General features: G+C 43.4%; 1 protein-coding gene across 2 annotated transcripts in view; it reads right to left on the reverse strand.

Annotated features, from left to right (window-relative positions):
- Nucleotides 1–15,410, reverse strand: part of PDLIM1 (PDZ and LIM domain 1) — a 46,262-nt gene that overhangs the window by 15,530 nt on the left and 15,322 nt on the right. For both annotated transcript variants that reach the window (XM_027112107.1, XM_027112108.1), the window contains exons 2-4: nt 14,542–14,693; nt 13,378–13,462; nt 9,375–9,574 (exon numbers count right to left, since the gene is read on the reverse strand). In XM_027112107.1, coding sequence (XP_026967908.1) covers nt 9,375–9,574; nt 13,378–13,462; nt 14,542–14,693 — 437 coding nt within the window. The remainder of the gene's footprint in view (nt 1–9,374; nt 9,575–13,377; nt 13,463–14,541; nt 14,694–15,410) is intronic.

Raw genomic sequence — 15,410 nt, forward strand, 5'->3', positions numbered from 1 at the left:
TATATATATATATATATATATATATATATATATATATATAAAACAACTAAAAAGCCCAGGACCAGATGGCTTCACTGGAGAATTCTACCAACTATTCAAAGAAAAATTAACACCAATCCTTCTCAAAGTCTTCCCAAAATAACTGAAGAGGAGGGAACACTTACAAATTCATTCTGTGAGGCCAGCAATACCCTGATAGCAGAACCAGACAAAGATACTACAGGAAAAGAAAACTACAGACCAATATCCCTGATGAATATTGATGCAAAAATCCTCAGCAAACTGAATTCAACAGCACGTTAAAATGATTATACACTATGAGTAAGTGGGATTTGCTTCTGAAATGCAAAGATGGCTCAACATATAAAAATCAGTCAATGTAATTAATACACTATATTAACACAATGCAGATTAGAAGACAAAAACCACATCATCATTTCAATTGATGCAGAAAAAGTATTTGACAAAATTCAATATACTTTCATGATAAAAACACTAAAAAAACTAGGAATAGAAGAAAATTACTTCAACATAATAAAGGCCATGTATGACAAGCTTACATCTAACATCATAATATTGAAAAAGTAAGTTTTTACTCTAAGATCAGGAACCAGACAAGGATGACCACTCTCACCACTTCCATTCAACATAGTACTAGAAGTCCTGACCAGAGCAACTAGGCAAGAAAAGGAAATAAAAGTCATCCAAATTGGAAAGCAAGAAGTAAAATTATCTTTGTTCACAGATGACATGATCTTATATGTGGAAAACCCTAAAGCTTCCATACATGAAAAGAATTGTTAAAACTAGGACTTCCCTGGTGGTCCAGTGGTTAGGACGCCACGCTTCCACTGCAGGGGCACAGGTTTGGTCCCTGGTCAAGGAGCTAAGATCCCACATGCCACAGGATGTGGCCAAAAAAAAAAAAAAAAAAAGAATTGTTAAAACTAATAAAGGAATTCAGTGAAGTTGCAGGACACAAAATCGATACACAAAAATCAATTGTGTTTCTATATACTAACAAAGAATGATCCAAAAGGAAAATTAAGAAAACAATCCTATTTAAAATAGCAACAAAAGAATACAATACTTGGGAATAAACTTAGCCAAGGAGGCAAAAGACTTGTTCTGAAAACTATGAAACATAATAAAAAAAAGTTGAAGAAGACAAAAATAAATGGAGATATATCCATTTTCATGGATTAGAAGAATTAATATTGCTAAAAATGTGAATACTACTCAAAGTGATGTACAGATCCAATGCAATCCCAATGCAAAATTCAATGCCATGCAATTTTGCAATGCAAAATCCCAAGAGCATTTTTTGCAGAAACAAAAAAAAAATCCTAATATTCATATGGTATCTCAAAGAAGCCCAAATAGCCAAAGAAATATTAAAGAAGAAAAACAAGACCAGAGGTATCACACTTCCTGACATCAAAACATAGTGGAGGGGACTTTCCTGGCAGTCCAGTGGTTAAGATTCCACACTTCCAATGCAGGGGGTATGGGTTTGATCCCTGGTCAGGGAAGTAAGATCCCACAGGCGGCATGGCAGTGCCAAAACAAACAAACAGGTGTGGGGGGGTGGGATGGAGAGGAGACCATACTGCAAAACTATAGTAACCAAAACAGTATGGCACTTGCATAAATACAGACATATAGACTGAAGGAACAGAATATGCAGCCCAGAAATAAACCCTGGCATATAAGGTCAAATGATCTTTGATGAGGGTCCTAAGGATACACAATGCAGAAAGGATATTCTCTTCATTAAGTGGTATTGAGAAAGCTGGGTATCTGTGTACAAAAGAATGAAATTGGACCTTTATCTCACCATATACAAAAATCAACTAAAAATGAATTGAAGACTTATTGTAAGACCTGAGACCATAAAACTCCTAGAAGAAAACAGGGAAAAGCTTCATGGCATTAGTCTTGGCAATGATTTCTTGAATATGACAGCAAAAGCACAGGGATCAAAATCAAGTGGGACTACATTAAACTAAAAAGCTTCTACATAACAAAGGAAACAATCAACAGTGAAAAGGCAATCTACAGAATGGGAGAAAATACTTGCAAACCATGTATCTGTTAAGAAGTTAATGTCCAGAATATATAAAGAATTCCTACAACTCCACAACAAAAAACCCCCCAAATAACCAGGTTTTTTAAATGGGCAAAGGACTTGAACTGACGTTTCTCCAAAAAGATACACAATGGCCAACAACCATGTGAAAAGATGGTCAACATCACTATTCATCAGGGAAACACAAATCAAAGCCATGAGACATTATCACCTTACACCCATTAGGATAGATGCTACCAAAAACCAAAACAAAACAAAAAACCAGAAAATAACAAGTGTTGATGAGGATGGAAAAACTGAAACCCTGTGCACTGTTGGTGGGAATGTAAAATGGTACAGCACTATGGAAAACACTATGGAGATCACTCAAAAAATTAAAAATAGAACTACTGTATGATCCAGCAATCCCACCTCTGGGTATATATCCAAAAGAATAAAAATCAGGCTCTCATAGAAATATTTGCATACTCATGTTCACTGCAGCATTGTTTACAATAAATAGCTGAGAGGTGGAAGTAACCTAAATGTCCACTGACAGATAAATGGATAAAGAAAATGTAGTCTATTCAGATAATGGATATTATTCAGCCTTTAAAAAAAAATCCTGTCCCAGAACCTTGAGGACATTATGCTAAGTGAAAGAAGCCAGTCACAGAAAGACAAATACTGCATGATTCCACTTATATGAGGTGTCTAAAGTAGTCACTCTTAGAAACAGAAAATAGAATGGTGGTTGCCAAGGGCTGGAGGGAGGAGGGAAAGTGGAGTAGTTCAATGGGTGGAGAGTTTCTGTTTTCCAAGACAAAACATTTCTAGAGATCTGCTGTACAAGAATATGTATGTAGTTACCACTACTGCACTTTATACTGAAAAATGGTTAAGATGGTATATTTTAAGCTATGTGTTTTTTTTTGTTTGTTTGTTCTTTTTGCGGTATGCGGGCCTCTCACTGTTGTGGCCTCTCTCATTGCGGAGCACAAGCTCTGGACGCGCAGGCTCAGCGGCCATGGCTCAGGGGCCCAGCCGCTCCGCGGCACGTGGGATCCTCCCGGACCAGGGCACGAACCCGTGTCTCCTGCATCAGCAGGCGGACCCTCAACCAGTGCGCCACCAGGGAAGCCCTAAGCTATGTGTTTTTTACCACAATTAAAAAAATATATATCTTTAGAACAGAAAAAAAGGAACTACTGGTACCTAAAACAACCTAACTAAAATCAGATAGATCTCCAGTGAATGATTCTGAGTAAAAACAGTCAATCTCCGAAAGTTACATACTGTGTGATTCCATTAATAACATTCTTGAAATAATAAAATTGCAGAAATGGAGAGCAGCTTAGTGGGTTGCCAGGGGTAAAGTGGGGTGCAGGGGTGGGAGGGAAGTGGATGTGACTATAAAAGGGAAACCTGAGGAATTTCTATGGTGATAGAAATGTTCTGTATCTTGGCCATATAAATGTCAATATTCTAGTTTTGATTTCATGCTTATGGTTTTCAGGATGTTACCATTGATGGAAACTGGGTGAAAGTTATAGGGGATTTCTCTGTTTTGTTCCCTATAAGTGCAATATGAATCTACAAAGTTTAGTTAAGTTTAAGACAAATTTTCTCCAAATGATGGAGGCTAGACACTAACTGGAAATGATGTAGAGGAGATTTTAGTATGTGATTTTTATGTAGGTGGGGAGAAAGGATGTAGGCTGACTCAGAAAAACTGTTCATGTCTGAGCTGCCCCAACCTCATTACCCCAATGTTCACCAAATATGCAATTCTGAGAAACCCTATGTAATCATTTTTGGAAGGGGAGCCTGGTCAGAGTGTTCCCTAAGTTTTAATCTTCAAAGGCCTAGATGTTGGATCTAATAAGAAACCAGAGGAGTAATTTTGGGCACCAGGAGAAGAGGGAGGAACATCCAGACCCCCAGGCCAGCTCTCTGTGGGCTGTGGGCAAGTTTAGTTAGAGGGGCAAGCAGCCACCTTCATGATGGAGGTTTTCTTCTGACCAAGCTCCAGTGAGTCAGGGCTAATATCATCCCTCTGGTATCAACTGAACAAAGAACAATGAATGCTCCCCTTTATTTCCACTGTACCTGCTTAGAAATCTGCCTCATGAGTTTATGGGGGGATCCCCTGAGAGCACAAATTGGAAGAGCTAGTATCTTGGGACTATTGTGGTGGCTACGGGAGCCCAGCTGCTAATTCCATGAATACCACTCCATCAGGAAGGTAATCAATTGTACTGGTTGGCTGAACTTAAGCTACAGTGCTGGGAAAGAAAGAAACTTACCCTAAGTTACAGCAAAATCTTCTCCATGACATTTGTCTACGTGCTTCCGCCCTCTGGAGCCCCAAGTACTGAGAAGTGATGGGTATGGAGCTCCTAATGCGTGCTGAAATCAGTAACAAGTAGCATTTACCAAGCACCACCAGAGGCCAGGCCCCAGGCTGGATGATAGTTTTTGCACATCGCATTGAAATTTCTCAATAACCTGGTGGTGAGGTAGTTCGTATTATCTGCGTTATAGATGAAGAGACTGAGTTTCAGAAGTTACGTGGTTTGCCCAAGGTCCCACAGCTAGCATGAGGCAGAGCTGGAATTCAGGCTCAGGCCCCTCTATCTATAAAGCCTGCACCTTTAAGAAAGTATCAAGCAGTATCACATATATAATGAAATCCAGGCCCCAAATCACCAGAAAATGACCAGAGTCCCTAAACTCAGTGGAAGGGGGTCAGAGGGCAGGTGAAAGCTTTCTGCTGATCAGAGACACATTTCCTCCACCCACTTGGTACACAGTAGGCACTCAGTAAATGACTGTTAAGCTGAACTGACCCAGAGGCCCTCCCACTCAACCGTGTGTGCTGGGAGAACAGGAGGCAGATGGCGGGCACCTCTTGCCTGGCTTCCCCGTTGAATTTGGCAGTGGCAACGCTGTCTGTGTTCCTGTCTGACAGGGATGGGGCCCTGGGAAATCCTACAAGACAGACGGCCACACACACACCAGGCTGCTTTGAAGGGCATGCGACAAAGAAACTGAGAGTGCGCCCCAGGGTATCCGTGATGACCTCAGATGCAAAGTATGAAGTGAGCCAATTCTGTAACCTCAGCGAATTTCACAGACTAAACAGTGGCGGGTGAGCGCTTGTGACTTCTGCTGACAGAGCGGCAACATGACCTGGTAGCTGCTGGGTTTGCACGAGAATCTTCCTTCACTGATATGCACAAGTGGCCTCTCTAGGAACAGACCAGTAAGCAGAGACCCACGCACAGGGCATTTCCTCTGCCAGGGGTTGCCGGTATTCCCACTGTTGCTGGATTCATCCTCAGAGAGTTTGGGATAGAGCAGGAGCTGGGACCCCTCTGCTGAGAAAATCTGGACGGAGACGTGTGATAAAGACTCAGAGGCTGCTGTAGCCAAGAAAGTCTGCCACAGGAGGCAGGAAAGGCTTGCAGTGTCCAGACAGTAGAGATTGAATTGTTTCAGACTGGAGGGAGGGAACAGGCGGGGAGCAGGAGAGAAGAAAGAAGACATTAATTAAAGAATAACGGCCAAGGCCATACTAAAAATACCTCCCTGGCACATATTTCTGCCAATGCATAGCAGCCTTTCAATTAAGGATGTGTCATTTCCTGGGTTATTAAATCCAGATCATGGAACATTCCACTCTGGGACAGTAAAAGAGGGTCACGTTCTCAGCCTCCCCCAGCACAAAAGCAGCAAAGAATGGGGATCACGGCTCTCGGTGTTTCCACCACTCAACTCCCCACTGAGCTGCTTGGGAGAAAGCTTCCCTTCGGGGTATGTCCGTGGAAAGCTTAGGGGGGCCCAGCATGGCGCTCTTTCTCAGGTACCCCATAGGCCCCCACAGTCACTGTGAAGGGCATCCTCATCATCTCAAGCCAGTAGGGCCTGGCAGGACTCAGAATTGAAGGACGAAGAAGCATTAGTAGCCCCTTTACTACTACTATTGGTTACTACAATAAATGCTGGTGACCTTTAACATCTTGTAAAGCCAAAGTCACACGGCAGAAAGTCTCCCCTGCTAGGCCCTGCGAAGCTTAAAAGGAAATTGCAAGGCCCTCTCAGTGCTGGGCACAGGGACCTGCGTGCAGCAGTGCCCAAAACACCTGCCTCTCTTTTTTGGAGAGAAGGACTATGTGCACAGTATGATCAAGGGGCTCTCGAGAGATCAAGGGGCTCCCCACAATAGCTCTTTCCAAACATTTAAGTAGTTTGGAACCTCTTGTGCCTTAACCTGTCCTAACCTACATCTGCAGCAGTGGGTTTGCCGTTTAATCACCCTGACAGCTGGGCAGAGTCTTGTTAAAGGTGAATTGAGAAGAAATTGAACAGCAAAATTGGCTTCAGAGCTAGTATAAGAACTGAGGATTCCAACCCTGAATGAAACAAAAAGATAAACCTACAGACTGCGAGAACGTATTTGCAAGCAATACGACTGACAAGGGGTTACTTTCCAAAATATGCAAACAGCTCAAAAAATGGGCAGAAGGGCTTCCCTGTTGGCGCAGTGGTTGAGCGTCCGCCTGCCGATGCAGGGGACACGGGTTCGTGCCCAGGTCCGGGAAGATCCCACATGCCGTGGAGCGGCTGGGCCCGTGAGCCATGGCCGCTGGGCCTGCGCGTCCGGAGCCTGTGCTCCGCAGCGGGAGAGGCCACAACAGTGAGAGGCCCGCGTACCACAAAAAAAAAAAGAGTGGCCCCCGCTTGCCGCAACTAGAGAGGGCCCTCGCGCAGAAAGGAGGACCCAGCACAGTCAAAAATAAATAAATAAAAATACTGAATACATAACTACTTTAAAAAAAATAATAATAAAAAATAAAGTGCACCTTTAAAAAAAAAAAATGGGCAGAAGACCTAAATAGACATTTCTCCAAAGACAACATACATATGGCCAACAGGCACATGAATGGATGTTTAACATCATTAATTAGAGAAATACAAATCAAAACTACAATGAAGCATCACCTCACACCAGGCAGAATGGCCATCATCAAAAAGTCTACAAAGAGGGACTTCCCTGGTGCCAATGCAGGGGACACGGGTTCAAGCCCTGGTCCAGGAAGATCCCACATGCCACAGGGCAACTAAGCCCATGCGCCACAACTACTGAAGCCTGTGCTCTAGAGCCCGAGCTCTGCAACAAGAGAAGCCACCACAATGAGAAGCCTGTGCACCGCAACGAAGAGTAGACCCCACTCGCCGCAACTAGAGAAAGCCCGCATGCAGCAACAAAGACCCAACAACAAACAGACCCAATGCAGCCAAAAATAAGTAAAGTAAAAAAAAAAAAGTCTACAAAGAACAAATGCTGCAGAGGGTGTGAAGAGAACCCTCCTACACTGTTGGTGGGAATGTAAATTAGTGTAGCCACTATGGAGAACAGTGGAGGTTCCTTAAAAAACTAAAAATAGAGCTACCATATGGTCCAGCAATCCCACTCCTGGGCATATATCTAGAAAAGATGAAAACTCTAATTTGAAAAGATACATGTACCCCAGTGTTCACTGCAGCACTATTTACAATAGCCAAGACATGGAAACAACCCAAGTGCCCATCAACAGACGTTTGGTTTAAGAAGATGTGATACACACACACATGCACGCACGCACGCACACACCCCCCTGAATATTACTTAACCATAAAAAAGAATGAAATAGTGCCATTTGCAGCAACATGGATGGACCTAGATAATATCATACTAAGTGAAGTAAGTCAGACATATTATATGATATCACATGTGGAATCTGAAAAATAATACAAATGAATCTATTTACAAAACAAAGTCATAGATATAGAAAACAAATTTATGGCTACAAAAGGGGAAGGGGGGAGGGATAAATTAAGAGTACAGAACAGATACACACCACCATATATAAAATAAATAAACAACAAAGATTTACTGTATAGCACAGGGAACTATATTCAGTATCTCGTAATAACCTATAATGGAAAAGCATCTGAAAAAAAAATATATATATACATATAAAAAACCGAATCACTTTATACATATAAATACCTGAAACTAACAGAAGATTGTAAATCAACTATACTTCAATTAAAAAAAAAAAAGAACTGAGGGTTCCAAGCGGAAAAGACCCTCCGAGATCAGACAAGTTTGGAGCACATGGTATATTCCAACAAGTCTGACTGTCAGCAACATCTAAAAATCAGGGGATTTCAGATGAAAAGCTCTCTGCCTTCTGGTTTGATGAAATGAATCATCAGAAATGGGAATCCCAGGCCTGCATGTGGTGTCTGGCTGGAGCCAAGGAGTGGTTCCCCCTCTGGATGGGGCATGCACTTGTCCAGCCGCCACGGGTCGCTCTGCTCCCCCTTGTCTGTACTCAGAGCTCTGTCCTTGAGTCCTTATCTTCCCTGCCACCTTTGGGCATGTGAGGTGGTAACTCGTGCCCTAGTCCCTCCCGTTTTCCACCACAGACAACTGATCCCATCTCTTACTCTGTCGTCAAACCCAGTTCTCTACCATGGGCTGTGAGATTCCCAGTGTTTCTGGATTAATCTTCAAAGTGTTTGGGAGGGAGTCGACTCTGGGCCCCCTCTGCTGGGAAGATGCAGAGGATCCTTTGGATAAAGACTTAGAGGCAGCTGTGGCCAAAGGCGACAGGCCTCCCCAGCCCTAAGCAAGATGCTTCCTTAGACCTCTCCACCATGGCCACCTGCAACCCTTCCTCTCCCCTGGGCAAGCCCACCTCTGCCTCTGCCCCAGATCTGAACCTGTTCTAACAGACACACATTTATATCCTCATGGACTTCTTTCTATTATCTCTACTGGGCCACTTGAGGGAAAAAGGCAAACACTGCTTCACCGAAAACTGCATTCAGGTGCTCTTCCCTCGCTCAGACCAAATGGTGATCGTAAGCAGAAAGCCCAAACTATAAAAACTGAAGAGTTTCTTGGGAAGCAGCAGAGCTGTCAAGGAAGGAAGATGGTCACTTAGAAGAAGACGATGACCACGGAAACCAGGATGATAATAACATAGGTCTCGGTGAATACTCAGTTGGTGTGTCAGACACGGTACTGGCATTTTACAGGTTACTTCTTATTTTACAACAGCCCCACAAGGCAGGTGGTATTCCCCCCTTTTTAGAGATGAGGAAAATGAACACAGAAAGAACTGTGCTAGAGTAGGCATTTTTCTCCCAGGGCTAGTGGCTGAACCTTCTCCCCGCTGCCTGCACGAGCCTGTCCTGGTGTGAAAAGCCTCTTCCAGGACTGGCCCAGAGCGGACTGCACGGGCCTACTTACGCTCTGCCATTCATCTCCTGCCCGCTGGCTGCCGTCTTTGACTCCAAGGCGTTGTTGAAGTTGGAGATGTTTTCAGGGGAGTAGAGGCCAGCTGGGTTGTTGTACTGGTTTGTGATGACCCTGGGGGCAGGGCTGGAGGCAGGTGAGGCGGTAAAGGGCATGGCACTCCGGTTGTGGGCGCTTCCTATGTGTAGGACCTCCTGCGGGCAGAGATCAGAGGAGAAATCAGGGGGGTGTCCAATATGCACCCCTTGATGGACGGTACAGGCTGAGTGCCAGGGAGAGAGAGGTGTTCCAATGGGCTATGATGGCCCTGGCTCAATGCCAAACTAGCTGAGGGGCTCTGACAAACCCACCTGACATGGGGCAAGACCCAGGACGTTGCACGAGCCAGGCACGTGTGCAGTTTCATCCGTCAGCTCTGCCTCCTGGTTCTTCCCTGAGGCCCAGCAGAGCCTGATCTCCTGCTGGGTACCCCTGGGCAGGACACCCCCTGATGCCCTGGGCTGTCAGGATCCAAGTCAGAGCTGAAACACCCTTTTCAGGGCACATTTCCAGAGGGATTAAGTACCAGGAAGAGAGGAACTGGCATCACTTTGGTGCGGAGCAGGAGATGATAAAAGGTGGAGATGAATTCCCCAGGAAGGAGCGGTTTAGAGAAGCAAGATAAGAGGGTTGTGTCACCAGTGAAGCAGCTGCTGACTAGGCAGAGAAGCCTCAGGGCGCTGGCAGAAGGGGCTAACGGGGAATGACTGATCTGGTGTTTTGTGTGGGAGAAGGCCAAGGCTGATCAGATGGAAGGCTGGGGGATACCTGCTACAGAGTGGTGCCCAGGGGGAGCTGCAGGAAAGGACTTTGAGTTCCTCCTGTGCTCATTCCCCTCTTTCTGTAATGTGAGGAAGCACCTCCACCTCCACACTGGACTGCCAGGACTTGGTGGATAATCACTACGGCTGCCACACCTAGCAGCTACTTTAAGAACACCCCCGAAAACTTTTTAAACGAACATTCGCCTTTTGAAAAAGATCACGGCTTTTCTGATGACTCAGTTAGCAAGATGCTTTCCGCATGGGTGTTCTGGTTCAAACTCTGCTCGCAGGTGAGAGCGTACTCTGTGCAGCCTACTAAACTCGATGTGCGTCCTATTTTCTGGGTCTCCCAGAAATCCTCCTGAATCCTGTACTCCTTGTTAACACCCAGGCCCAGAATGACTGCCCTTCCTTTTTTTTTTTCCTCTCTTTCTTCACTAAACCTTCAAGTCTTTCACACTTTCTTAGAAAACGATGATGAAAACCACCAGCTTAATTCACTGTGTACTGACTTAAAGGACAACATGAAAATGTGTTTATGATGATTCAGATAGTCTCCCTCTTCAACAAGTCGGAATCAGTGCGGTTTTACTGTATACGTTACGTTGAGCTGACTTTATCCACATTGGAAAAAAGCTCAGTACACACAGCTTGTTCACCAGAGGGGAAGTATAATTAGTTAAGAAAATAACTTCAGCAGTAATCAAAGAATGGTTAAGTACGTTCCTCGGCACAGCTACCCCAAGGAATAAGAAGGGGTCATTAATGGCAGCAGACTTCCCGAAGGGTGGCCTGGGACCCTGGCCCCCGTCAGTGGCTACCCTGCAGCTCTGTGGGGCAGGTGGACAGCGGCAGCCAGGACTGCAATTCCTTCCTCCTCTCTCCTTCCCCACAGCAATTCCTTAGGAGCATCTTAGGATGCTGAGCACCAGGGAAGAGCCCTCATACTTCTGTCTTGGCTCAGTTTTTTCCCTGTTGCTTCCTGCTCGGCTTTGGGCAAGTTATACTTCTTTCTTAGCCATTGCACAGTGCCCAGCACACAGCAGACAGTCACAGTGTCATTCCCTTCTCCTTCCATAGAAACACATTTTCAGTTAGAATGGAAGTCAGTAGAAAATGCAGATTGGAAATTCTGATTTTTTACTTTATAGAGAATCTCCTAAGAATGTATCTGTTTTGTATATAAAAGGAGTATCTCTAACCCCATGTGAATACTGGTCTTTCCAGAAGTCAGGCGGTTAATTCAGGGCCTGCCTTTTGGAAGGGATGATGTCATTGTTTGGGCTTTGTATTTATGTCTCCAAGGAAACTCAATAATGAGGAAATATAAACTAGGTGTGTAACTACACTGACCTCAGATAAGCTGGGGTGTGGGCTAGCCTTACATGAATGAACAAATCCTTTAGTTATAGATGAACTCTGCTCTTAGTCATTCCTCTGTTTTAGAATGACTGGAAGTGGAAGATTTTGGAAAAATGAGGTGGGAAGTTTTTCATATGAACAAAGAATTACTGGAATCAAAAGAAATGTATAGTCAAGTTAGATGTTAAAGTGTTGGAGATTTTTTTTTAATCTGAAGAAAACTACCTTCAAAAGATTAATATAGGTACTCAGATTATATGTTTAAGATGAAAATTGAAGTATAATACATATAAAAAGTATAACTAAAAGGTAAGCATTGCCTGACTGAAGTGGAAACTAGGATTTTAGATAGACCACATTAAAACAAAATCATTCCTTACATATTATAAAACATATAAGGACTTTACGCATTAAACCAACATTTATAGTAAATCTAATGAAGTGGCTGAGAACTCCCTAGGAAATTGGAATTGACTGTGGCATGTTTTAAATTAGTTTGCACAACTGCCAGTTTATAGACTGAATGCCATTTCATGAACTTTCCTTAGAGGGGCTGTACAGAATAATATGGTCATGTCAGTTTTGACATGCCAGATGCAAAATGATCCTTAAAGTGACTCTTAGGACTAAATATTATTTTTATTAATGGGAAAAATTTTCTGTGACTGCATTTCTGACAGTTTAATGGAAGACATTTGAGAAAATAACCATTCACATACAACCACTCAATTTACCCACACTAATGTACCCAGTGAGTTCAATTTCATACAAGTTTCTGTTTTAGGTATAAAAGGTAACGAGCTATATGTTATCTTTTGATTATACCTCAATACACCATAAAAATGAAACAGTGTCCCAAATTTAGAAAAAAAAAATTAAAGTTCAAATCTTCAATTGGGGCTAAATGTATAACAACCACAAACCAGTCTAAAAGGAGTTTCAAAAGCCAGTATTGACTTACCTACTAACAACTCATTAATTTATCCGAGAGACACACTTTGTGAAAAGTAGCATATCAGAAAAAAAACAAAACGAACAAAAAAAAAGTAGCATATCAGGAGTGAGGAATTTTACAAAGATGTTCTAAACATTCTTCTCTACGTTTCTCCCCTTGTTTCTAAAGACTACCCATTCATTGTAGATAATTTAGGAGATGTAGTTAAAGAAGAAATACAATCGCTTATAATCTATTATGTACAAATATGGGATCTCAGGACAGTCTCCCATCCAGGAAATTCTATTTGGCCAACAAATTGTGCATTGACTCCCTATCACATTTTCCAATATGAACTACCACTTTATTTTAGTAATTTTAAGATCTCATTGTAAGAAAACTAGAGATTCCCATCCTAAGGCTCTTGGAAACCAGGCAGTAGGACCCGGGACCCGGGGTGGGGCGGGGTATGTCTGGGTTTACTACTAAATTTCCTTGTAGTTCCTCTAGGCTCTAGGCCTTCTTTTTGTCCCTGGCATGATTCATTTGCATCTGTAATCCATAATGAGCTGAGTCAGCACCCCTATTTTGCCGTGGTTCTGCCACCCTGTTCTGCACAGGAAAGCTTCCACACGCTTCCCGTATCCCCTTCCTACCCGCTGTGTCCAGCCAAGGCCCTGGCGTCACTGCCCTGGGGTTTTCCAGCCCCTTCCTCCCACAGTTCCCTTACGGGAAGAACCAAACAAGAGCCAGGTCCCAGCAGTGTCAGCAGAGGGCCCTCCCCCTGCGTCCTATCCCCTGCCTCCAGGGCAGGAAAAACGGGAGTGTGCCTAGCGGTGTCAAAAGCAGAAAGGCCTCTGGGTGCTGACAGCAAGGGCCATGGTGGGCAAGTACTTACTTGGGGTTCAGAGGCTAAATTCATCTTGTATGGGTGACGTTTCCCTTCCTCTGTCACCAGAGGAGACCAGATTTTCTGTTCAGATCTGCAACAGATTGACAAAGCTGCTGTTTCATGCATGCTAAATAAATAAAATATACTAAACACAGAGTGGGAAAGTGTCCCCTCTTACCCGACTGCTAGCCTCTGAACTAGCACTCTGCCCGCGCCTTCCCCTCCATTTGCTATCAGTGTGATTTTCGGAAGCACCAACCTCATGACATCATGTCTGATGGCTGTGAGCGCTCAGCCCTGAGGGATTTCCCAAGCTGCTGTCATTCTTCCAGCCTTATCCTCCCCCACTGCGCTCTGTACCGCTGACCCAGCCACACCGGCCTCCTCCATGCTCCTGGGCGTGCCTGATGCCGCCCCACCTCTGCTCAGGACGGAACAAGCTCCTCTATCTCATCCAGTGTTCCCGATCCAGACCAGATAACCAACTTGTTCGTGAAGTGTATCTGGACCAAACAAAAGTGATGCCTCCTTTTCTGAGCTTGGAAAGGATTTCCTTGTACCATTCACACAGCAACTCTCTAGGTCGTGTCTCAGTTTTCATTAGCGTAGCATTTTTTCACTCTTACGGGTAAAGAATATTTGTACTTATCTTTTTATTTTCAGAGTGCCCAGCACAAGGCCAGATATATACAAGATGGAGCTGTTCAATGTGTTGGTAAATGGATCAAAAAAATCAATTAATCTGTAATGAATGAATGTCTTGAAGGAGAAGATGTGGACTGAGATAGAAATGGAGACAAGAATGAGGGATAAATGTGCTTTTCAGGGGATAGTAATAGTGCACCTCCCATGGGGGTAGGGCTCTGAAGTGTACAAGATGGTTTTCATTTCATTATACTGATTTCACTACCTCAAAATTTTGGTTAGTTGTGTTAGGTCAAATGAAAATGCAAATATCTTAGAGAAAGATGCCCATACTATGAAGAGCACTGTGAAAATTAGGGAGGAAAATGAGCAACCTGAAATTTCAGTTCCACAGACCTCTGCCTGCCTACACCATACAAGGCACTGAGCTGGGTGGGTAGGGGATCCTGAAACAGGTGAAGTAGTCCCTGTCCACAAGCAGCTTCCAGGCAACCAGAAATGAGCGAGTGTTTCCACGGGCCTCACCTGGTTACTGTGAGAGTCATGTTGTCTGTGCAGCCCTTGATTTTGTTCTGAGCTTCCAAGTGTGTCATATTGCTGGTATTTTCCCCATCGATGGCTGTGATTACATCTCCAACACATAAATTAGCTGTAGCAGCCTTGCTTCCGGGAGTGACCTGGAAAAAAGGAGAGGAGAGCTGGCTTAGTTTACCATCTGTCTCCAAGGAAACCACTGAGTAAATTACCACTGGATTAAGTATTCACTAATGTGGATCAAAGCATTTAAAAAGGAAAGAAGGCTAAAATCATAAGTTTCAGTAATAATGATCCTTTATAGTTATGTAATACATCATGGTTTACAATGAGTTCTTTTCTATATACCATCTCATTGGATCCTTACAATAACCTTGTGAAAAAGGAAGGCAAGTATCCGGCCCTATATTGGTCCCCATTTTAGATACCAAGAAACTGAGGTTTAGAAAGATCTGTGACTTACCTGGGATCACCCAACGGATACATTACTGTATTACTAGTCATCCAACTATCAACAGTGTAATAGAGAGCCAGGACTCAAGCCCTAAAGCAGACCCAATGTTCTTCCCACTGTCTCTTGCTGCTTCCCTAAAATAAGTCACCAATTTAAAAAAAACACACACTTAGAGAACATTATGTACAGAAACATCCTACTTCTATAAAAATCTTAACAATTAATATGCTATTTACACACAAAAATATTGAGATACTGCATACCAAACTTCACAGTATTACATTGCTGTAATGTTTTTGGTTTATACAATGAGCTTGAATTACTTTTGTAATTGAAAAAAGCAACAAAGAATATTTTAAAATACAATAGTATAGGTTTATACTGGTTCATTTCCTCCCAGCCAGGA

This window comes from Aethalodelphis obliquidens, unplaced genomic scaffold (assembly GCF_003676395.1).
Source record: "Aethalodelphis obliquidens isolate GAN/ISIS:26980383/991018 unplaced genomic scaffold, ASM367639v1 scaffold11, whole genome shotgun sequence".
Taxonomy (NCBI): domain Eukaryota; kingdom Metazoa; phylum Chordata; class Mammalia; order Artiodactyla; family Delphinidae; genus Aethalodelphis; species Aethalodelphis obliquidens.